The following is a 23,879-nucleotide window of genomic DNA, read 5'->3' on the forward strand; positions in this document are numbered from 1 at the left end:
TGCTCAGTACAGCGGTATGGTTTTCTATAACATGCGCACCTGTTCACTCGTCCATGATTAAAAGGTGTGTTTGGTTAGCCTATTGTGTATGGTATTGCTGGAATTTTACTTTTGTGTGACATCACAGTTGGATATATGAATGGGTCAATGCTTCTTAGAGGCTCAAATGGGGGAAATTTTTTAAGTAAGATAAATAACTCGATAGTGTTGAATAGTTTAGAGAAAACATCCCCTCCTCGGGCCTTCGGCCCTCGGAGAGAATGTTTTCTCTAAACTATTCAACACCATCTCGTTATTTATCCATTACATATTCTAAATACATAAGATAAGTGATGTTTTAATTCTGACCAAAAATTTCCATAACATTTATAGACTTGGAATATTTAATTTCTGATGAAAAGCACTTCTAAACAATATGTTCTAAATACCTTCATGTTAAAACTAGCTTTTACATGTAAAACTCTAAAGCAATCTATTAAGAAGATTTGCACTGATAAAAAATACCAAAACAGGACTTATGGACAGACTGACTGACTTACGAAGAGGTATTTTGGATATGACTAGATTCTGTAAAAACTTAATGAATTAATTCTTATTCATCGATCATGATTATATTTTTGGTGTTTCTATCAATACATGTACCATTAAATGAATGCTATTAAAGAAAGAATGGTTTGGGTTTTGTCATCAAGCTGCATTAATTAGTTAAAAACTTTCTGCAAATTATGCAGTTTAATTCATACAGTGTCATTAAATATAATTTCAAGATATGATTTTTTACATTCTGAACTAGACTGAAATGCTCCAGTATGAAATATTCATTATGACACCTGATTAAGTAATGCCACATTTGATGACAAAAAGTTGTTTGCAGGAGTATTTTCAGCATATGTTAGCATTCCTAGACAAAGGAAAAAGACAGAGACACAACCAATGTATTGAGTTGAGAGGCCCTGAAAGGGATGATAATATTGATGCTCTATTTTATTTAAACTCTGTTCAGGTATGAAAATGATGGTCGTATGTTTTTGTTTTCTCTAGCTCGTTTGGTGAGAATAAATATTCGCAAATGCCGACGCTTTACCTACTTTTCATAATACACACATAAAAATCACCATGTTGGCTAAGTGGGATTAAAAAATAATAGTTTGGATTTTTGATGTGGGAATATTAAACTTTTATCAAATATAGATCAAAAGATATTGATGCATGATGACACAATTAAGATTATCAAATATACCTCCAAAAAACATGTATCTAATAATGTGAATCATCATTGTTCATGGGGGACCAATGCTCGTGGCTTTTATCGATAACCCTTGCCCACAAATTTACACCCCCACGAATGTACAGTATATATACAAGCATTTCTTTAATACTTTTTGAAATTATCCGGAATTTGCTACCGACGAAATTACGTCACCATGAACAAGAAAAATTTTGGCTGCCAACAACATTGACCCCACAAATGAAAATGATTCCACAGCGTAGGGTATAACATCAGAAAAAAGTAAGATATCGTAATTTGTACTCATTCAGATTACCTACCTTAAGTACCTTTGTAACATAATTTTTTCCACCATCTTCTCCATAGGGATATTCATACGGAAATCCCCAGTCTCGTATCAAAAATACAAGTTTCTTTAACAGAAATATGATATAGATTCATAAACTATCATAATTATATGTGTAAATTGGTGTTTAATTAAATCAAATTATATGAATTTCATTCTTGGCGTATTTAGAAATGTAAACTGTATAGTTACTATTAATTTCTTACCGGTGTGTTGACATCACCTTCTGAATAAGTTTCAGTGACAAGCTTGCCAAATTCAGTGAAAAACTAGATAATAGTTTTATAAAAAATATCAACTGAAAATAATTCAATTCACTAATAAACATTAATGTTCTTTGAAGAGCCCTGCTCGGTATTTTGAAGCGGAAGAAGACATTTTTTTATTGAATCATATTAATCATTGAATTTCAAATCTGGATGACTGTGTAAATTACATGTGCTAATGATGCACTTCTAAGAATATTTACATCAATAAACCAAAGAAAAACATGGTGCAAAAAAGACACAGAAATAAGAATACTGGTACTAAGAGAGTAAATTTAAACGTAACAAATCCAAGAAAATTTACCTTTAAATTCTTCAAGTCATCTTCCTGGAGTTGTTGCATGATATTGTAGATCTAAAGATTTGGTTCATTAAATTATATTGAGAGTACAATTAACAGTTAACCATCTGCATTGTATCAATATCAAAACCCCTCATATAAATAAATACAATTACAGTAAGTAAGTTTAGTATACATTGTACCTGTACAGTGCTTATCAAACTACTGAGGGCAAAAATTCTGGCAGAGTCATTCATTGTGGATTCCCTGTCAAAAATTCCTTGCGTATCCATAAGTAATACAGCAAACTAGCAGATAACAAAAATAAGAGAAATGTACAATCATCTAAAAAACAATACTCCCAGTGGGCACGCAACGTTGTTTCAACGTTGAGGAAAGGTTGAAATCAAGTTGCAACGTTGATCAACCATTATTCAACGTTGATTCAACGTTGAGGTTTCAACGTTGAAACCCAAACCATATATCAACGTTGATTCCAAGTTGAAGACCCAACATACTCTAAACATTGAAGACATCAACCACTTTTCAACGTTGAAACAACGTTTTAATAAATGAAACTGACCACATATTTTCAAATTTGAAATTCCTTTTATTATACCCGCACTTTCTAAAGAAAGTTCGGGTATATTGTTGTTACCCTGTTCCGTCCGTCCGTCCGTCCGTCTGTCTGTCTGTCCGTTCGTCCGTCTGTCACGTTTTACTTTCTCAAACTGCTCTTACATCTTATAAACCAGCAAACTGAACTCTTGGAGTTTGATTTGGGGTATCATGTTGTTTTGTAAAAAGGTTTCAAAAATTCTCTGTTAGTCCTGGGGGTCAAATAATTGGTAAAAAATGACGTTTTTTCACAAAAAACCTTCTTCCTCGAACTCCTCCTACATTTTCAACAGTAGACAAATCATCTTTTGGAATATGTTTTAGGGTATCCTATAGATGCGCAATAAGGCTTCGGAATTTTCAATTTTGTCCTGGGGGTCATTAAATGGCTGAAAAATGACGTTTTTTTTTTACAAAAAAACTGGTTTCAAAAACGTCATTTTTTTTTGGCAGTAGCCAAGTGATCTTCTAGAATATGATCGGGGGTGTCATATTGATGCGTGATCAGGTTCCAGAATTTTTTTTTTTATTAAGGGGATCAGTGGGCAACAAAAAATGACGTTTTTTGGCCAAAAAAAATATGGTTCCCAGAACTCCTCTTACAACTTTTGGAGTAGCTACGTCATCTCTTGGGATATAATTGGGGCTGTCCTATAGATGTGCAATAAGGTTTTAAAAATTTAAATTTCATCCAGGGAGTCAAATAGTAGCAGAAAATTGACGTTTATTACTAAAAAACAAAACATTGATCCAAGAGCTCCTCTTATGATTTAATGGATAGACAATCATATCTTGGGATATGATAGGGACTGTTAAATAGATGTGCAGTAAGGTTTTAAAAATTTAAATTTCATCCAGGGAGTCAAAAAGTAGCAGAAAATTGACGTTTATCAATTTATCAAACATAGATCCTAGAAATCCTTTTATGATTTAATGGATAGACACATCATATCTTGGGATATGATAGGAACTGTTCCATAGATGTGCATTACGGTTTTGAAAAATTAAATTTAACCCTGAGGCCCATTACCTACCGGTACATACCTTTTGATGCCCTTTAAGGATCAAGAATATATATGGTTAAGGGGTGGGGATCTCAACCGTTTTCGAGATATTCGTGCACTTCCTGTTCAAGGGGGGTCATGACCACCCCCAGGGCCCATGACCTACATACCGTTTGATGCCCCTTGACACAAGGAACAAGAATATATATGGTTTAAGGGTGGGGATTTCAACTGTTTTGAAGATATTAAGGGACTTGCTGTTTGAGGGGGTCAGGACCACCCACAGGGCCCATGACCTACATAACATTTGATGCCCCTTGACATCAGAAACATGAATATATATGGTTTAGGGGTCATGATTATAACAGTTTCTGAGATATATAGTAATTTCAAATTCTTGGGGGGTGGGGATGACCCCAGGGGTCAGATCTAATAAACCCTATATATTGCCAGTAACAGCCAATATATGATTATGAAAACCCTATATTATTATCTTTGTCCGTTTTCAAGTTACCATTTACAATAGAGTCTACGATTCTGCCTACAAGGTTCAATGTTAGACCCCACACCCTTTTGACACCCCCCTCCCCCGAAAAGTGGTTGTCTAACCCAAAATGAGAAAAATCAAACCAGGGTGCACAACTAGATATGCAGGCCTATCATATCCTAGAGTTTTGTACAATTCTGTTCAGCCATCTCTAAGAAACAAGTTCAGAGCAGGAAAGAAGAAAAAGAAGATGAAGAATAATAATACATGTATTAAGAACCGTACAAAAACAATAAGTCTTCAAATTTCATTCGGGAGACTTAATAATAAAGATTAAATAGAGATAGGATCATCAAACATCAATAATTTAAAGATAATTGACAATTTCTGATTCTAAGGGGGTCAGGATGACCCCTTAGGGTCATGAATTACATGCCATAATGATCTGATGCACCTGCATGACCTAAGGAGGAATAATATCTTTGGATTAAGGTGGGGATGGTTTTTATGATATTTAATAATTTCAGGAAGAGCACTTGGGATCATGACCTACATACCATCTTAAATGCCTTGAACAAAGAAACAATAATATAATATGTACATGATATATGATTCAATTTAAGAACACAGATATAGATCAATCATCTGTTTTGTAATACTTCCTATGTATATATACATGTATATGTATTAGTTTGTGTTTTGTTCTATACTATTCATGTTCATGACTGTAGTATGGCTTAGTCTTATTTTAAATTACATTAAAAAATTGTCAAATAATATATGACTTGGAACCCCCACTCTCAAACAAACTCAAATATAAACTGTTCTCCCCCCCCCCCTCCCTTGTCGAATGATCTATTAAAATCAAAATATAATTTGGGTGTCTAAAAACTTACATAAACTGGTAAAAAATGTTATTCTTAAAAAAATTATATTACACCTTGCATAATTGACAAATGATCTATTGAGATATGATCAGAGGTCATATTTCTACCTTGGGATCAATAAGTAGTATTCATTGACAAGTTAAAATTAATAACAATAAATTATTCAAATTATAAATGTTTATATCCACATTCACCCCCCCCCCCAATCTAATCTGGTTAAAAAGATTCAGTCTTCTTAATACATTCTTACATGTGAACAGTAGCAAATTTTAAATCATTTCTTGATTGCTTTTTTCTCTTGTGATTAATATTTTGGAAATTGCTTAATTCAATTTTTAAGATTTATAAACAAAATGTTATATGCATCACTTCCATGTGTATTCGCCTATTTGGGGCAATTGTAAAGTCTCCTAAACAAAGCAGTGACATATCATTAGGCTAGGAATTACCCACCTGGATCAAACACTACTGTATAACATATGAATAAGATAAAATACATTATTATGGGGGTTGGGGGGTTAAAGACAACACCTGGGGGTCATTAATGTACTTTACACCATTTGATGCATCATGCATGCATAATGACATTAGAAGATATTTTGTATTTTCCTGTTTCGTGGGGTCAGAACAGTCCCATAAGGTTATGACCTACATTGTATTTGATGCATTATAATACATTAGGAAAGAAATACTCCTTCCTTCCTATTATAACTCATATAAAAATTATAAGTGTCTACACCTACTTACATGTTATTGTAATACACAAATTTAATAAGAAATTGTTTATACAGGGTCAATATGGGGTCAACTCAATAGTGCATGATCATGCAGTCTGACAAATGAAAAAAATAACTTTTGCAACTAAAATGACAGAAACTTTACAAATGCGATAGGATAGGTAACGATGATAAGCTTATTTAAATATTAAAAGATGATGATACAGTATGCTGTCAAAGGGAGATCACATTTAGAAAGTGAAAGTAGAACTTATATATGCATGCTGGCATCTCATTATATTGCGCTACTGCTACTACATGTAATATGCTTACCTAAATTGGTCAACATCATAATGATAATCCAATTAAAACACAATATTGAACTCCTTTAGCTGATCTTAACTATAGGGGCCTAATCCTTTTCTGCATACGGAAAACACAGACATGTACAGTATACTGATGGGTGTTGCTAAAACGCGGAACGAAAAACGGAACGGAATGGAAAATATCATCATGTTTATCGTTTAAAAAAGGGTATAGCCTGGCCAGAAACGATTTACTTTGTATCTTTTATTTATATCTAATGAATGATTATCAACATGTTGTTATCTTATTAATATTCATATGAATGTCTATCAATTATAGCATTGTATTCATTCGGCTTTAGTTGAGTACGAAACGGAAAAATCAAATGTATATGAATTGTGAAACATTTACATGATTAAACGAGCAAATTAGCTATAACTTTTTACTTATTTTTCTTATATGGTATTGCTGGCATATCAGCGTAACGTACGCAGTTAGTGAAAGCGTTTTATGCGTGTTTTGAGTATTTTTAGCTCACCGAGACGAAGTCAGGGGGAGCTTATGCTATACCCTGGGCGTCGGCGTCGGCGTCCGGACCTGGTTAAAGTTTTTGTTGCAGGTCCTGTATCTAAGCTATTACATGTCCTATCTTCACCAAACTTGCATGGATGATGCATCTGGACCTACTTATGGACTTGAAAGACTTGGATGCTGAATATGAGTCCTAAATTTCAGATGCTGGAGGAGGTTAAGGTTGTTGGACCAGGTTAAAGTTTTTGTTGCAGGTGCCTTTTGATAGCAATATCTAAGTTACTGCTGGTCCATACTTCACCAAACTTGCATGGATGGTGTGTCTTATGATACTTCACCAAACTTGCATGGATGGTGTGTCTTATGATACTGATGCACCAGACATGCTTGAGTGCTGAATCTGAGCTATAGGTTTCGGATGCTGGAGGAGGTTAAGGTTTTTGGAGCAGGTTAAAGTTTTTGTTGCAGGTGCCCTTTGATAGCAATATCTAAGTTACTGCTGGTCCATACTTCACCAAACTTGCATGGATGGTGTGTCTTATGATACTGATGCACCAGACAGGCTTGGGTGCTGAATCTGAGCTATAAGCTGCAGATGCTGAAGGAGGTTAAGGTTTTTAGAGCTGGTTAAAGTTTTTGTTGCAGGTGCCCTCTGATGATTATATCTTAGTTACTACTTGTTCTAACTTCACCAGACTTCCATGGATGGTGCGTCTTATGATACTGATGCACCAGACAGGCTTGAATGCTGAATCTGAGCCATAGGTTTCGGATGCTGGAGGAGGTTAAGGTTTTTAGAGCTGGTTAAAGTTTTTGAAACAGGTGCCCTCTGATGTTTATATCTTAGTTATTACTTGTCCTAACTTCACCAGACTTCCATGGATGGTGCATCTTATGATACTGATGCACCTGACAGGCTTGAATGCTGAGTCTGAGCCATAGGTTTCAGATGCTGGATATGGTTAAGTTTTTTGGAATAGGTCACATGTTTAATAGATAATAGTACTTTTTCAAACTTGCATAGTTGATTAAACTGTAATATGAATGAATCACAGAGGAAGCTTCAGATGCAGAGCTTGATCTCCATTATCAAGGATGCTAAAAAATATATCTTAGTTATTAAAGGTCCTAACTTCACCAAACTTGAATGGATGGTGTGTCTTATGATACAGATGCACCTGACAGGCATGGATGTTGAATCTGAGCCAAAGGTTGCGGATGCTGGAGCAGGTTAAGGTTTTAATTGCTAGTGCCCTCTGATGATGATATCTTAGTTATTACTAGTCTGAACTTCACCAAACTTGCATGGAGATGCGTCTTATGTATACTGATGCACCTGACAGGCTTGAATGCTGAATCTAAGCCATATGTTTCGGATGCTGGATGAGGTTTAGTTTTCTTGGAACAGGTCACATGTTTTATAGATGATAGCTTGCATAGTTGATTTAACTATATTATAAATGAAACGCAGAGGTTGCTTCAGATGCAGAGCCTGATCTCAATTATCAAGGATGCTAAAGAAATCTCCTACCTCACTCAAACTTGCCCAATAGATAGATGTGTTTTTTGATAAATGATATAACATGATTCCTATGATATAGTATTGTATGGTATGAAACAATATTGTTTAATATGATACAATATAATATCATATGTAATATTATAAAAAGTTATATGATACGATATGATATTGTATCAATTTTTTGATATTTTATGTTATGATATTGTATCATGATATCGTTATACATAATATTGTATATTATGATACAATATTGTATAATATTATATTGTATTATTAATTTGTTATTTTATCACATGATACTATTACATAAGATATTGCAAAATATAATATTGTATCCTATGATACAATATTGTATATTCTATAATATTGTATCATACGATATTGTATAATATGATATTAGTTTCTGTTATATAGAATTATATCACATGAAATTGTATAATATGATACTATAATATTATATAATATCGTATCATACGATATTGTATAATATGATATTGGTTTATTATATGATATATTATCACATGAAATTGTATTGTATGATATTGTAAAATATATTATTGTATCATATGATACAATATGTATCATAATATTGTATGATATAATATTTTACTTTATTACATAATATTGTATCATTTGATATGATACAATGTTGTATCAAATTATATTGTATCATATGATACAATATCATATTATGTATCAAAAATGATACAGTATGGCATACAATATCATACTATATTATACAATATAATATCATATGTTTCAATGTTATGATGTATTATGTAATATGATATTGTTATATAATACTATATTGTTTTATATATTATGATATTGTATTATGTGATCAAATACAATAACGTATAACAAAACAATGTCATATCATACGTTACAATATCATATCTCATCATTGTTTATTATGGTATGTTATTGTATTATATGATATATGTTGTAAATATGATAGGATGCAATACTTAATTTTATATAATTGTATTGATTAATGTATGAACATATGATTATCATACAATTTTTTAACAGATGATATACGATATTGTGTCAAAACAGAATCCATGAATATCCAAGATCATAAAGTATGATTTTCATTTAATATGATAAAGTTGGTCTCATAAAGGTGAAGTCTCATAAGGGTGATGTCTCGTCTCGGTGAGCTTTGTAATCTGTGATTACCTATGTTTATATTTCAAATATGATGATGTACATGTATATACTTACATCAAAATTGAATTGTCGGTGTTCTAGATGATCTTTTATCATAAAGACGATACAGTATCATTGAGATGGAAGAAAAAAAAAAACGTAGGACTGACGACATTAAAAATTAAAATACAGAAAAAATTAAAATATACCCGGTAATTTGTGAAACTAGTAATTTGTGAAACTAGTATTTTTAGCAATGCAATTTTGTTTACGTTTGCATTACTATAAGCAGTTGTTTATTCCAGCAGTTATATACATATGATCTGAATAGAGAGCTCTAGACGTTGCCTAATTTGATTTTACGATTATATATTGGGACTATAGTATGTCGATCCCAAAATATTCATGCAGCACATTTGGACGATTTATACATCTTTTGTTGACATCTTTTCTCCATTTGGAAGTCACTCAGAAGACCTTGCACAATTTTTCAACACTATAATCCGGGTCTGTTGAAATGCAAAAACCCTGTAGACTTCTTTGTTTTTAGCCGTGTATTTATACCAGCTGATAAGCTAGAGAGGACGTTTTAAAGAAAGAATAATGAGAATGTGTAATGCTTCTAAAAGAGAATCGCTTGAACCCTGAGGTATATATAAATATACAGCAAAAAGCGAATCGAGGATATTTTGGGACAGAATATAGTGGTCAATGCATGTACTGTTAATTTTGAGGAAATAAATATTCTTGAATAAATAATCTAATATTGCTAATCTTTCAAAAAAAAAAAAAAAAAGTACATAAACTATATCGTTTTAGCATGATTAACAAATCTATGAGGTAAATAACATTAGATAAGATTTTCCGTTTTCCCTTCTGTTCCGTTTACCGTTCCGTGTTTTAGCAACACCCATGTATGTATACACGTGAACCCATCTAATCGAAGAGCTGGGTAAAACTAGTACCCGCTCATGAGACATGCAGACCTGTGTTGTGTACGTAACTTCAGACAAAGATCATTCATTTGTAACATGCATGTATTTTTATGACCTATTCTTCAAATCCACTTGCACTATTTTATTAGGTAAATAACAGCTTTAAGGTGGTGCAGGACACCTGCATATTGTGATGTACATGTATACTTTCTATTGAGATAAACAATAAAGTATATCAAATATTGATTAAATATTTACCCCCCAAATAATGTTACCTAACATTGAAGCGCAATGGGTTTGAGCGTTTACATGTCTGTAAGAGCATTGGGGTCCAAGGTGTATTTTTGGTACTTTTACAATTGATATAAATGATTTTTCATGGGGAGGGGGGGGGGGGTCTGGACCCCTCACTCCCACCCCTTATCTAAATCTGTGCAAACGATGATGTTCATGTAGGCACACAGAAGCAAATCTAAAACCGGCAACCGCCACGGGGAGGGGGCATAATTTAATTTTTAATTGTGTTTGTAATAATTATATAGACCATTATACTTTCTATGACATAAAATGTTTAGATTATTGATTAACTGAAAATTCAATGCAAACAGTTCTACCCCAAATTGCACATAAAGTGCTGCTCATGTCACGATGTGTATTATCATATGGGAAGGGATCTCATCCTTCAGTTATGAAAATTATAAATTTTTAACCGGGTTTTCCGAAGGAAAAATCCGGTTATTAAAATGGTGAAAATGGCGAGCGGGCGGCTGCCAAAAGGGTACCCTCATTGTACGGATAACTCCTCCTACAGTTTTCAAGATAGGAAGTTGTTGTTTTGCAGATCAATTGTACATATATCAGAGGTGTGCATATTGCTAGGATTTTGATTTCCGATAATCTATGAAAAAAATACCAGCATTTGAACTTAGTCATTTTTTGGCAAAATATTGCATATAGGGTACCCTCATTGTACGGATAACTCCTCCTACAGTTTTCAAGATAGGATGTTGTTGTTTTGCAGATCAATTGTACATATATCAGAAGTGTGCATATTGCTAGGATTTTGATTTCCAATAATTTATGAAAAAAATACCAGCTTTTGAACTTAGTCATTTTTTAGCAAAATATTGCATATAGGGTACCCTCATTGTACGGATAACTCCTCCTACCGTTTTCAAGATAGGAAATTGTTGTTTTAGAGATCAATTGTACATATATCAGAGGTGTGCATATTGCTAGGATTTTGATTTCCGATAATTTAGGAAAAAAATACTAGCTTTTGAACTTAGTCTTTTTTTGGCAAAATATTGCATATAGGGTACCCTCATGGTACGGATAACTCCTCTCACAGATTTCAAGATAGGAAATTGTTCTTTTGCAGATCAATTGTACATATATTAGAGGTGTGCATATTGCTAGGATTTTGATTTCCGATAAATTATGAAAAAAATACCAGCTTTTGAACTTAGTTACTTTTTGGCAAAATATTGCATATAGGGTACCCTCATTGTACGGATAACTCCTCTTACAGATTTCAAGAAAGGAAGTTGTTCTTTTGCAGATCAATTGTACATAGGGTATACATGTATCAGAGGTGTGCATATTGCTAGGATTTTGATTTCTGATAATTTATGAAAAAATACCAGCTTTTGAACTTAGTCACTTTTTGGCAAAATATTGCATATAGGGGTACACCATTTCACTGGATATGGGTTGACATGGATTATGGATAAAGTTCACATAAAAGAAAACCCGGTTTGCTGTCACATTGACAGCTTTTCATTTGTAATTGTATTACCGGAGCTTGCATATAACCTTCATTTTTAATTAAACTGGTACAAAACAGTGTTATTTAGGGGCAAACACATGGTGCGGGTATTACTGTCTAATGACAGCATCTAGTTTTTTTTAAATTTAGCTTTAACTTATATTTTGTCAATTGTGGAAGCATGAAATAATGTGTTTTACAAATATTAATGCTATTTTGAATATATTTTCATCTTATTTGATTTCGAATTAAACTATTATTATATTGTTTTTTTTTCCAAATTTAATATTAAAGATTTTTTTAATGAAAGGTTATAAAAAATTCCATTATACATTTTAGAACAAAAGATTGTTTTGATGCAAGAAAATTGAGATTGAGCTGTGAGTACAGCAAATGGCTAATTGCATTTTAAGTAGGTCAGTGTGAAGGGTCAGTGCGGGCCTATCACTACAGCAAGCACTGCTGATCTTGGAAGTTATGCAATTTACCAGGCTGCTTTATGTCAGCTTGACCACTAAAGACGCTATTGGTGAACAAAGAAATTCAGTTCTTAGGTACACCTCGTGCAGTCATACACGGATTTTATGTAAAGTAAAAGGCCGGGATTTTTAAGCTTTTGAACTATTTTGACTATTTTATACTTTAAATTGGAATATTTTGGGAGACATTTTTAGAGCAGTCTGCAGAGTACAAATGATGAACTGATCATTGTGGATTCTTCATTTTTGTGTTGACCTCCTTTGTTCCATATCATGGAAAACAAGCATGGCTACCATTTGGCGGAATGTACGCGTGGTTTCTTTGTGTTCATTTTTCCCAGGCTTATGAAAAACATTAAGAAATGCAAAGTTCAACATTTTAACAAGGATTTGATACAAAAGCTGTTAGCGAAGGATGTACTCGTATATTACCAGTATTTAATTTATTTGAAGAGCGACTTCTTTACATTTGGATCACATCTTCTTTTAATAAAGTGTCAAAACACATTAAACAGCACAACACAGTTAAAAAATATGTTTATAAGAAAAATTTAACAAAAAAGTCACTTAATTTCAACTTTTTTTCAACGTCATATCCACATATTTTCAACCAGATTTCAACACTTTTTCTACATTGAATCAACGTTGAACGTAGACGTTGAAACGACGTTACATTTTCAACGTTGCCTCAACTTTCATATGCAACCTTTTTTCAACGTTGATTCAACGTTGATGCCTGACGTTGAAACAACGTTGTTTCAACGTTGAAATGCCCGCTGGGCTGGTACTTATTTTAATTTTACCAATTAAAGGTTTAAGAAATGTAACAGGATAATTCTAAGGTCTGATGAAGTTGTATCATAGCAATAAATATATACACATCATGAATCAAATATTACATAAACTAGGCATTATATTTATAACTTACCCTTTTCCCAAATTTGTCTTGACATAAAAATGGTTTGCTCCAGATTAGGATGCCAGATGTAACTCGTTCTGTTCCACCTCGCCATTCAAACCCTTTTATTTTGTCATTTTCTTTTAACCAAACAGATTCCTTTTTGTATGAAATTGAAAAAGAAAAAAAGTATTAGCAAAGTTCCTATACATTACAGTATTGAATGATTTATTTTTGATGTCGTCATGTCAATAATTGCCATCAGGTGAGCAGACAAATTTAATAAGTAAACAAAAGGTTAGCGCGTTATGATAATTTGTTTGCTATACTGATGGCATTTATTTACACGACGAAGTAAAAAAAAATCATTTAATTAATGCTTATATATACACGTCACCGAGGGAGTAAATTAGTAACAGCAAGAACAGCTGTTTTATAGAAACCGGTTTAAACTGGTTATCACATAGATTGTTGATCGAGTTGAGATCAATGAGCATGAAAATATAATCCATGAAAAATATCTCTTGAAATTTTGCTTTTAACAATAAAATCAACTTTTTTGTTGAATAATTCTAAAACTTGGTATAATTTGACAACATGAATGAAATATATATTTTTAACCGATATTAAAAATAGAAATCACTGTTTGTGAACTACTTGTGTAAATTACATGTAAATTCATACAAAGAGATTAGTTGTTGCATTTAGAGGCATTTCAAGATCACAAAATTTAATGAAAAAACATAGTATAGAATGTAAATATAGTAAATCAGCAGTCATATTTCAAACTAATAAGAATTACCTGTGCCTCCAAATATTTTATAAAGAATCCAAGGAGAAAAGATTTGCCTTTTCTAAAGGCTCCTGTGATTGAGATGATGACAACGGGAAGGTCTTTGACAAATGGATGTAACAATATCCTTTTCAAGTTTTCTTCGTTCAGTTCTAGTCCATGAATAATGTCGCCACCGCTTTTCTTGTCCGTAACTTCAATAATCTGCAGAGGTTCACCTTTCTCAAAATCATCTGTAATTAACATACTATAATATGTAATTCACCTTTTTAATCAATAAAGGATATATTCAATATATAAAATTACCCCCCTCCCCTGTTGCACTATTTGTAAAATGTTCTGATGTATTCTATCAACCTTACCATGTACACTTTTGATAAGGTATATTTATATTAATAATGAATATATAAAAATAAACCTAACACCTCCTCCCAACCAACAGGGGTATATTAATTATATTATATTATAAAAATATAACTAAAATTAAGACATTCAGTTAATAATAAAATAAATAGTGCCTGTTTGGGAGGATAACAGTTGAAATTGACACCCCTCGAAAACCATTGTAAACCTCCGCTTCGCGTTGGTTGACAATGGTTTTCTCGGGGTGTCAATTTTAACTGATACCCTCCCAAACAGGCATGATGTATTGAAACCCCCTCTAATTTCCTTTGTTATTGGAGAGGTCCTAAGGTTCAAAATATTTAAACGGCCACGATATATTGACCCCCTCCTATTTCCATTTTGGTATCTAAAATTCTGATATAACTTCTTGGTTCTTAATAAAATGAATTCAAATAGTTATGTAAAACCCATACTTATATCATTCTTTCTTCCACAGGATGAAGCTCTGCCATTCAGTCAACTGAATGATAACTGAATTGTCTGGAAAGGTGACTGAATGGCACAAATATGCCATAAAGTCACCTTTCAGTTACCTTCAGTCACCTTTTATTTGACTGAATAGCAGAGATTCATCATGTGTTCATAAATATCTTAACATGGAATTAATGCATGGGAGTTTGCCTTTTATATCATAACAAACAACGCCACTCATTCAAGGATGTACGTGCTTGAAATTGTACCAAGTTTGGTTTAATTTTGACAAGTTTAATAAGCTAGTTTATATACAGACACCAGACAATGTAGTGATCAGAAAAGCTTAATTGTTTGAGCTTTCGACTGACCGGGTTGCATAAAAAGTTAATAATTTAACTTTTAATAATATAGCTTCTATCATCAAGTACCTGTATTTAAAAAAAAACCCTCTTTATATATAAATTTTCATAACTGCGTTAAACTTTATGAGAATGTTCACCAAAAGCAAATGAACCAGCTCTGCTCATCCAGAGTAAAGTTTGTATGTATAGAGGATATCTATATTGTGTGATTTTATATTAATTTAATTGTTTTATCCAATGAGTTGAAATGCTGTATATATTCGCGAGGCTTGCCGAGTGAATATAACCATTTCAACGAATTGGATAAAGCAAATATAAAATCACACAATTATGGATGTTCTATTTATCTCATACAATTTGATTTATATTATGAAGCTTTTGAGACAATCCTTTATACGACCCAAATTGATTTTTTTCAAAGATTAAAAACAATGATGCAATGTTGTGTTATGCGGTTATTGTGACCTAGCTTGCGCAATACAATTTAGTACGTCATTTCTGAGATAAACTAACTGTTTTGATTTAATGGTTCACTGAAATAAACCTTGATATATTTTTTTAAGCTCTAAATAATTTTTCTTAGAGCTTATTCACTTGATTAAATGGAAATACTGTTCAGAAGACTTGAATAAGGCCTAACAAAAAAATATGCTTGTTTACGGTTACCCGACCGACCCTATATTTAATCGCCGACCCTAATTGTTTTTATCCATCGTTAGAAATCCGGAAGTCACACGTGGGTTCGTTTAACTTTTATATTCATCTTAATCTGTCAAGCGTTTGAAATCGAAAGTGAAAAAAAAACATGGCGTCAATATCTACGTCCACATGTTCTCTGCAGTTTGAAGAATGCGCACATATAAAGCAAATGCAGTTGATATTGGCATTGCCGAATAATAGGACATTTATCCAGGTGTTCGATCGATAACATGGGGGAAATGAAAAGGTTCCCGTTTTTGAAATACGAGGCAAACAACATGGAGGCAAGATAGTTTTGACCACAGGAGTCGGCGATTTTATAAATTTCTTGAAAATAAATGAGAAACAGGCAAAATCCTACCAGTGAGCTTCTTGAGCGTAGCGAGCGAAGCGACAGGATGGCAATGAGTTTTCTAGATTTTCTTTATTTCGCTATCCAACCAATATTAAACACCAGACATCCGTGGTGTTATCTTATCAATTTCTTGCATTTATTTCCCTAAAATTATCCTCCAAAATCATTTTAAATTTATTTTTGCACATCTCGATCATGGCCATGTTTGATGCTTGTGGTGTGCAATATCATGTTTTTAAAAAAATAATGGGTGTCTGTTTCGTATAAAAACTTAGCATATCGAGCCATTTTCAAGGAACATTCTGCATAAAAATATATAGTCTGTTGCACTATTGATACTATTACTAGGTCAGGCGCAAATCGAAAATTAACCCTCAGGGGAGATCTCTACTAAGCATGTTAATTGTTGCAACAGCAGACATAAACTATTTTTTTGTATTGTCTTATTTATTTCTAGAACACATTTTATCCACCAATTAATGAAGATAAAGTTTAAAATCAATAAACCTCTATATTTTATATTTGATTACAAGTACCTAGATTCTATGAAATAGACTACAAACACGAGGCACGATTTTTACTGCGAAACTGAAAGGGTCAAATATAACCACGTGGTCTAAAATTTAAATGACAACAAAATTCGCAGGGGTGCATATGGCAAACAAAAGTAAGCATAACATAATGGCAAAACAGTTTTGTATTATCAGTTTACGAGGGTTGTTCGGAAATTATTGAGACATTTTCTCTTATTCTTTTAGGAAAAGAGATAAACCCTTGAAATTTCACCAAAATGTAAATCAGAATAGAGTTTATCAATGTAAAAAGTTTCTTTTCCATGGCATGAATAGATCATTATTGGTAAGTGGATCAACGTGCCTGCGTCCAGTGACCCAGCGCAACCGCAAACTTTTCGCAACTTCATTTTAACGCTTCAATCTCATTGCTCCTGTGTTTAAACACCTTACAAACGACCGGAAATAAGAATTATTTTTTATTTCTCATCTTTTGTTTTGATTTCAAGATGTCATCATTTACATTTTCTCTCATTCTTGATTTTTATTTTGAGTTCTGTTTACCCTAAAATCAAATTACTGTGAATGTCTCCTGCTTGTTTTTATTTTAGAACTGTTGACAACAGTTAGTGGTAAACAGTACTTGATATTTAGTCTATTTGTCTTAATTCTAGTTAAACAATCAGTGAAAAAAATATGATGAACTGAAGCTCTGTATCCCTGGTTATCGTATAGTTTTGGTTTCAGGAATTGCGTGGCCTTAAAGGTCTTTTTCTGAGATTTCCACCAGTATGATGTATATTCGCTGTGCCGTCTTGAGGTCAAAATTCAATGTAATGTCGTTGTCATATTTCTATAGCTTGGTAAATATATTTGTACCATATCCGTATTTCAGCTCGAAAATCAGTGAAACGTAATCAAAAGTTAGTTGCAAAATATAGCAAAATGAACATATTTAATTTGATTTCTTTTATCATTAACTGTAATTCTACAGACACTTTGAAATGGGATGTTTAAGTTTTTTAATCTCCAAGATTATGCCTGCGCCAGGTACCCCGACCACTGACTTGTTTATGTACCGTCGTAAACAAAATATTTAATTTACTTTCAATATTACTTTGTTTATTTATTTGTTTTGGATTCTTCAATGTTTATGCCAATTTTCGTCAAAATTTGTCACTTAGAAAAGGATAAGGGATATATTCGAGTTGTCTCAATAATTTCATGTAAGTGACGTTTCTGAAGTTGTGTAAAAAAAAAAAAATAATAAAATAAAAAAAAAATCCTACCTACCGACCCTATTTTTTTTCAGCATGTAACAGTAAACAAACATATTTTTTTGTTTGGCCTAATCAAGTTTGTTGACTTGCACAAAGTTGGGAAAGCTTTTTAATTTGAATTGACTCGAACGAGGAAAGGTTGTTGATGTTTTATAAAAGAAACACTAGCCTAGTGATTCGAAATTAAAACTAGAGGTACTGTGAGCAATTGATACCCCCTGCTAAGATAAAAATCATAATGCATGTATATTTGCAATTATAGAAAATATTGGATGAATCTATTTCACCGTCCAATTTCGATAAATAACAACTGCTCTATTTTTTAAAACTGTCAATGCTAAAATGAGTTAACAAACCAATTTCTATATCCTTTAATTCTATTTTATTTTAAGTTAACTGTTAATGCATGAGGACATTTGCATCCTTACTTTAACAAACATGACTCGAATCAAACAAAATCCACATGTCAAGCAGCCATTTAATATTTAAACATTTTGAATTATTGGTATACTAAGCCTGTTTTTTCCGAAATTTTTTTCCCAACATTTTTTTTCCAAAAAAAGAATACATTGGGGCAGGCAATTTTCAGAGAGACGGGGATTAGAATCTAAAAATAATTTTATGTAGCCTGAGACAGGCAAGGTTTGTGTCAAATTTTAGCTTCTAATATTTCCATTAATACAAGACATGACACAGACAGGTATTAAGCATTTTTGAAACAATGACCTTGAACTTCCTCAATTGACCTTGAGTCAAGGTCATGACACACCCTCAGGTTATAAGCAATCTTTATGTGAATTAGAACTTCGATATTTGTCCATTAGAAAGATATGGACTGGACATGAATTTTGCACTTTTCTGCCAGTGACCTTGACCTTACCCAAATGACCTTGAGTCAAGGTCATGACACACCTTTTGGTCATAAGCAATATTTGCGTAAAGTAAGAACATTCAATGCTTCTCCATAAGAAAGATAATGACCGGACACGAATTTTTCACTTTTTCTGCCAGTGACCTTGACCTTGCCCCAATCACCTTGGGTCAAGGTCATGACATACCCTTTGGTCATAAGCAATATTTGTGTGAAGTGAGAACATTCAATCTCCTCCATAAGAAAGATATGGACAGGACACGAATTTTGCACTATTTTTCCAACGACCTTGACACTGCCCAAATGACCTTGGATCAAGGTTATGACACATTCTTATGTCATAAGCAATCTTTGTGTGAACTAAGAACTTCCAATGTTTCTCCACAAAAAAGATATGGACCGGACACAAATTTTGCACTTTTTCAGCCAGTGACCTTGACCTTGCCTGAATGACCTTGGGTCAAGGTCATGACACACCCTTAGGACATAAGCAATCTTTGTGTGAAGTAAGAACTTCCAATGTTTCTCCATTAGAAAGATATGGACTGGACACGAATTTTGTATTTTTTCCAATAACCTTGACCTTGCCCAAATGACCTTGGATCAAGGTCATGACACCCACTTAGGTCATAAGCAATCTTTGTGTGAACTAAGAACTTCAAATGTTTCTCCATAAGAATGACATGGACCGGACACAAATTTTGCACTTTTTCAGCCAGTGACCTTGACCTTGCCTGAATGACCTTGGGTCAAGGTCATGACACACCCTTAGGACATAAGCAATCTTTGTGTGAAGTAAGAACTTCCAAAGTTTCTCCATAAGAAAGATCTGGACCGGACACGAATTTTGTTTTTTTTCTGCCAGTGACCTTGAACTTGCCCAAATGAACTTGGGTCAAGGTCATGACACACCCTTAGGTCATAAGCAATCTTTGTGTGAAGTAATAACTTCTAATGTTTCTCCATAAGAAAGATATGGACCGAACACGATTGCAAAGACAGACGGACGGACAGACGGATGGATGGACAAGGCGATTCCTATATACCCCGCCCAAACTTTGTTTGCAGGGGGTATAAAAAGTGAATAAGGATGCTTACTGGTGGTGGAATAAAATCCTTATAAAACATTATTTCGGTAAATTCTTGTATATGAAGTTATGAACACAACCTTCATCAAGTCGTCAGGATGAAATCTTTGATAAAATAACGTAATTTGCAGTTTTATAAACTACACAAAGCAAATTGAAATTTGAAAGAGGGGGCTAAACTTATAAATAAAATCTTGAAAAACAAGAAAAAAGGATCTTTTGGTTAAGGTTATTTATAACTTTGCAAAAAAGTGTTGGGGGGGGGGGGGTGCTAAGTGGGGCAGAGAATTCCCCCGCCTAAAATGACATAATTACCCAGCTATTATTGCATTTCAAACACATTTATAGCCTCATGTATAAGCTAAAACCCTGGACACCCTTCTACATTATTTCTTCCTTCTACTTCAATTTTTAGAGATAACCCTGCTATGTGTCAATATGTTAACATGTCTTGTACCTCTTGTACTTAAAGTAAAGCAAGCAAGGATCTAGAAAAGTGGGTGGTGGTAAATTATATAACCCAGCCCACATCCTAGAAATTGCAATTACTTTATATGTACATATAGTTGATTTATGAGTTCTCAATAAACACATATTAAAGAAAGCAAGGATCTAGAGGGTGGGGGGCGGGGTTGGGGGCTATAACTAGATCATTATCTTCGCGGGTAGGTTAAGGCAACTCATAGTTAAATGACCGTCAAAATTATGATCTATTTGAAAACTGTTTATTTTTATGAAAACAGTGCGGAATATTAATACCAAGTGAATGTGTTCACCAAGATATTATTTTTCTACTTCGGAATCGACTGAATCTTTGAAGTTGCCGTGCCATGGTATCACGTGACAGTTAAAAATAGATCAATTTTTTACCTTAACAAAAAATCAAAAAGTGTAACACTACCCCGAAGTTCATTTGTATTATTGCTACAATAATTCGATCGGCAATTAGTTCAGGTTCATTAGTATTACTGATAAAATCCTATTGTTAATCGCATAAAATAAATATTGTAAATATTTATCGGAAACCCTCTCAACTTCTATTATTTCATTGCAAATACAACGTATTTTTCATTTAAAACAACGATTCACATGATTCTAGCAGCACTTTTCAAGTAGTTTAGGTCATATACCGTTGATATTTACCAAAGTCATCTTTCATAATATCCGGGGTAGTGTTACACTTTTGCCTTTTTTGTACACACTGACAGAGGAAAGGCTGGTCAAGCCATATAAATGTCGATCTGCTTACCTTATAACACTCGCTGATTAAACAAAATATCCATGCCTGTATTATCCTGATTATATCCTAACTGAAACTCATCTAAATCTTAGGTATCTGAATTAAAAAAGTCTTATTTCGGCATTGTTTACACTGCATTCCGATGATTTGTCTCCCGACATGATCTTCTCTATTAAACATGCTTGTGACGTCTTCAATGATAATTATACGTAATAGAGAGAAATCGAACATATATTCAGTTAGAAGAGCTTTTAATGATATTTTATGCCTGTAGTTTTTATAATTTAAACCAGAAATAAAGTTAAAATTGACATTTTTCTGAGTAAAATATGACATCATGCTGCTTATTGTGACGTCATTTCGATCAGAGGAATTTGATCGCTGATAGTTGCCTTATCATACCCGCGTTTAACCTGAAAAGTTAGAGAGCAAGGGGGTATTCAAAAGAGAAATCTAAGAGAATTTTTTTTATTCTAAGGAATTACATGCAAAAAAACTATTGTTGTTTTATCTGCTAAATACAGGTCTGTGGAAAATTTGGAGGGAAAAATTTTTGCAGAGGACAAAAATCATAATGATTTCGTAATTTTAATCAGAGAAATAAATAACAGAGATTGGCAACTCCGCCATTAGTGTGTTTTGTTGTTGAAAATGATACGGGACCAACTTTACTTTCAGAACTACATTTTAATAAACTGAGATAATGATCTTAAACCAAAAGTATATTGTTTTAATGAAAAGTGTGCATAGGTTTTAGACATTTTTGAAACAAAAAATTGAAAAATAAGATAAATATATAGAAAATATATTGGCCAGCTATAAAACATCGGTGACATCTTGGACGATGGGTAGCCAACTGCCTTTTAAATCTCCTCTTTTGATATTGTTTATTAGACATAAACTCATGAAAATATAATAATTTGAATGTTATGGTAATAGGTTTTAAGCAGTTTATATTTCGATGTAATTGTTTATTAGAAAGATATACTGATCGGATATAAACTGGGAACACTTAACAATTTTATAGGGACCGCAGGATTTCGCAAAATTTCGATCGGTTGCCAAACTCTGTTATTTATGTCTCTGTTTTAATTAAAAACAAGTCATTTAAAATAGATTTCTCGATCGCCTTCAAAATAAAGTCAATCTAGCTCTATACTTAAAAAAAATTCGACTTTGAAGGCGTTGCCTCCCAATTACTTTTTGGGAGCATTTTCCATATGTAAAAATTTGACATTTAAATGTAAGTTTAACGTTCCTTGCACACCCACATCCCTAATTCCCCAAGGATTAGGATTTTGTTTGCGCGTCAAAATTTCTAACACTTTTAAAAATGATGCTATATAAATATGTATGTGCCTGTTAATACAAGTTCTTTTTACTTTATGGTGTACAAGTGTGAACTTGACATGTGCTCAGCTGAGACTAGCTGCAGATCTGTGGTTCCCAGTCTAAAAAAAAATCGGATGGGCAACCTGGGAGCTACAGTGCTTCCCATACTGGCCATAGTAAAAATCTGCAATTTACGGCGCACAATTCAAAAAATTGCGCCAGTTGATTAACCTTATTTCCGAGCACATTCTATACATATATTCGATTCCAAAAAAATCCTCAGACATTTTACTACAGATATGAACACTTTACTTTATACCCCTGCTTTTCTATTAAACACCATCATCAGCCCCGTAAAGTGAAGTGGTGCAGTTTGTTTACATGTAAAAAAAGGCGACTCTCGATCTTGACGTGAATATAGCACACTTCAATTTCCGAGGTCGGTAAGCGTGGTTCAGAGAAAGTTTGAGGCAAGTAAACTACTGATATCAGTACTTAGTAGATTTGTAAATTGACTGAATAATTTAATGATACTAATTTTTTCCACAAGTTAGTCCAAAACTAGCGCAAATTTTTGTGCGCTGTAAATTGCAGATTTTTACTATGGGAGGCACTGTAGGTCCCAGGTCGTCCATCCGAATTTTTCCACACCGGGTGCTACAGACCTGCAGCTAAGCTGAGACTTCAATTAACACTGTTCAATTGAATCGAGGTATTCGTGATTTTGTTACTTTTAATAAAGAAATAATATTAAAGTATCGAAAATCATAAAACGACAAACCTCTGCGTTCCATTTTCTTAGATATCTGTCTGCGACTCATTTCACGTCTTCTGCAGCCATCCATCTCCTCTGTGTCTGAAGGCCGCATGCGTCAAACTACGTCATACATGGGTAACCCGTAATGACAGTATTTACCGAAATGACGCCTAAATTTAGTGTTTGACTATATGCAATATATATATATACATAAATTTTTTAACTGTTTATTTTTTCTCTTTATTCCTTTTTAATTAGTTTAAAATGCCCTATTATTTATTTTCTACCTATAGTCAGATACATGTACTTATCGCTCGCCAAAATTTGTGTTGCGGGTATAGCGAATTT

General features: G+C 33.2%; 1 protein-coding gene across 2 annotated transcripts in view; it reads right to left on the reverse strand.

Moving 5' to 3' along the window:
- LOC128188362 (atlastin-1-like) overlaps positions 1 to 23,671 on the reverse strand; it is a 48,308-nt gene extending 24,637 nt beyond the window's left edge. For both annotated transcript variants that reach the window (XM_052859365.1, XM_052859367.1), the window contains exons 1-7: positions 23,556 to 23,671; positions 14,226 to 14,449; positions 13,454 to 13,582; positions 2,324 to 2,428; positions 2,145 to 2,195; positions 1,781 to 1,843; positions 1,549 to 1,641 (exon numbers count right to left, since the gene is read on the reverse strand). In XM_052859365.1, the coding sequence (XP_052715325.1) occupies positions 1,549 to 1,641; positions 1,781 to 1,843; positions 2,145 to 2,195; positions 2,324 to 2,428; positions 13,454 to 13,582; positions 14,226 to 14,449; positions 23,556 to 23,643 (753 nt within the window). In that variant the 5' untranslated portion in view covers positions 23,644 to 23,671. The remainder of the gene's footprint in view (positions 1 to 1,548; positions 1,642 to 1,780; positions 1,844 to 2,144; positions 2,196 to 2,323; positions 2,429 to 13,453; positions 13,583 to 14,225; positions 14,450 to 23,555) is intronic.
- Between the last annotated feature and the right edge of the window lie 208 nt (positions 23,672 to 23,879).

Source organism: Crassostrea angulata, chromosome 6, assembly GCF_025612915.1.
Source record: "Crassostrea angulata isolate pt1a10 chromosome 6, ASM2561291v2, whole genome shotgun sequence".
In the NCBI taxonomy this organism is placed as follows: Eukaryota; Metazoa; Mollusca; class Bivalvia; order Ostreida; family Ostreidae; genus Magallana; species Magallana angulata.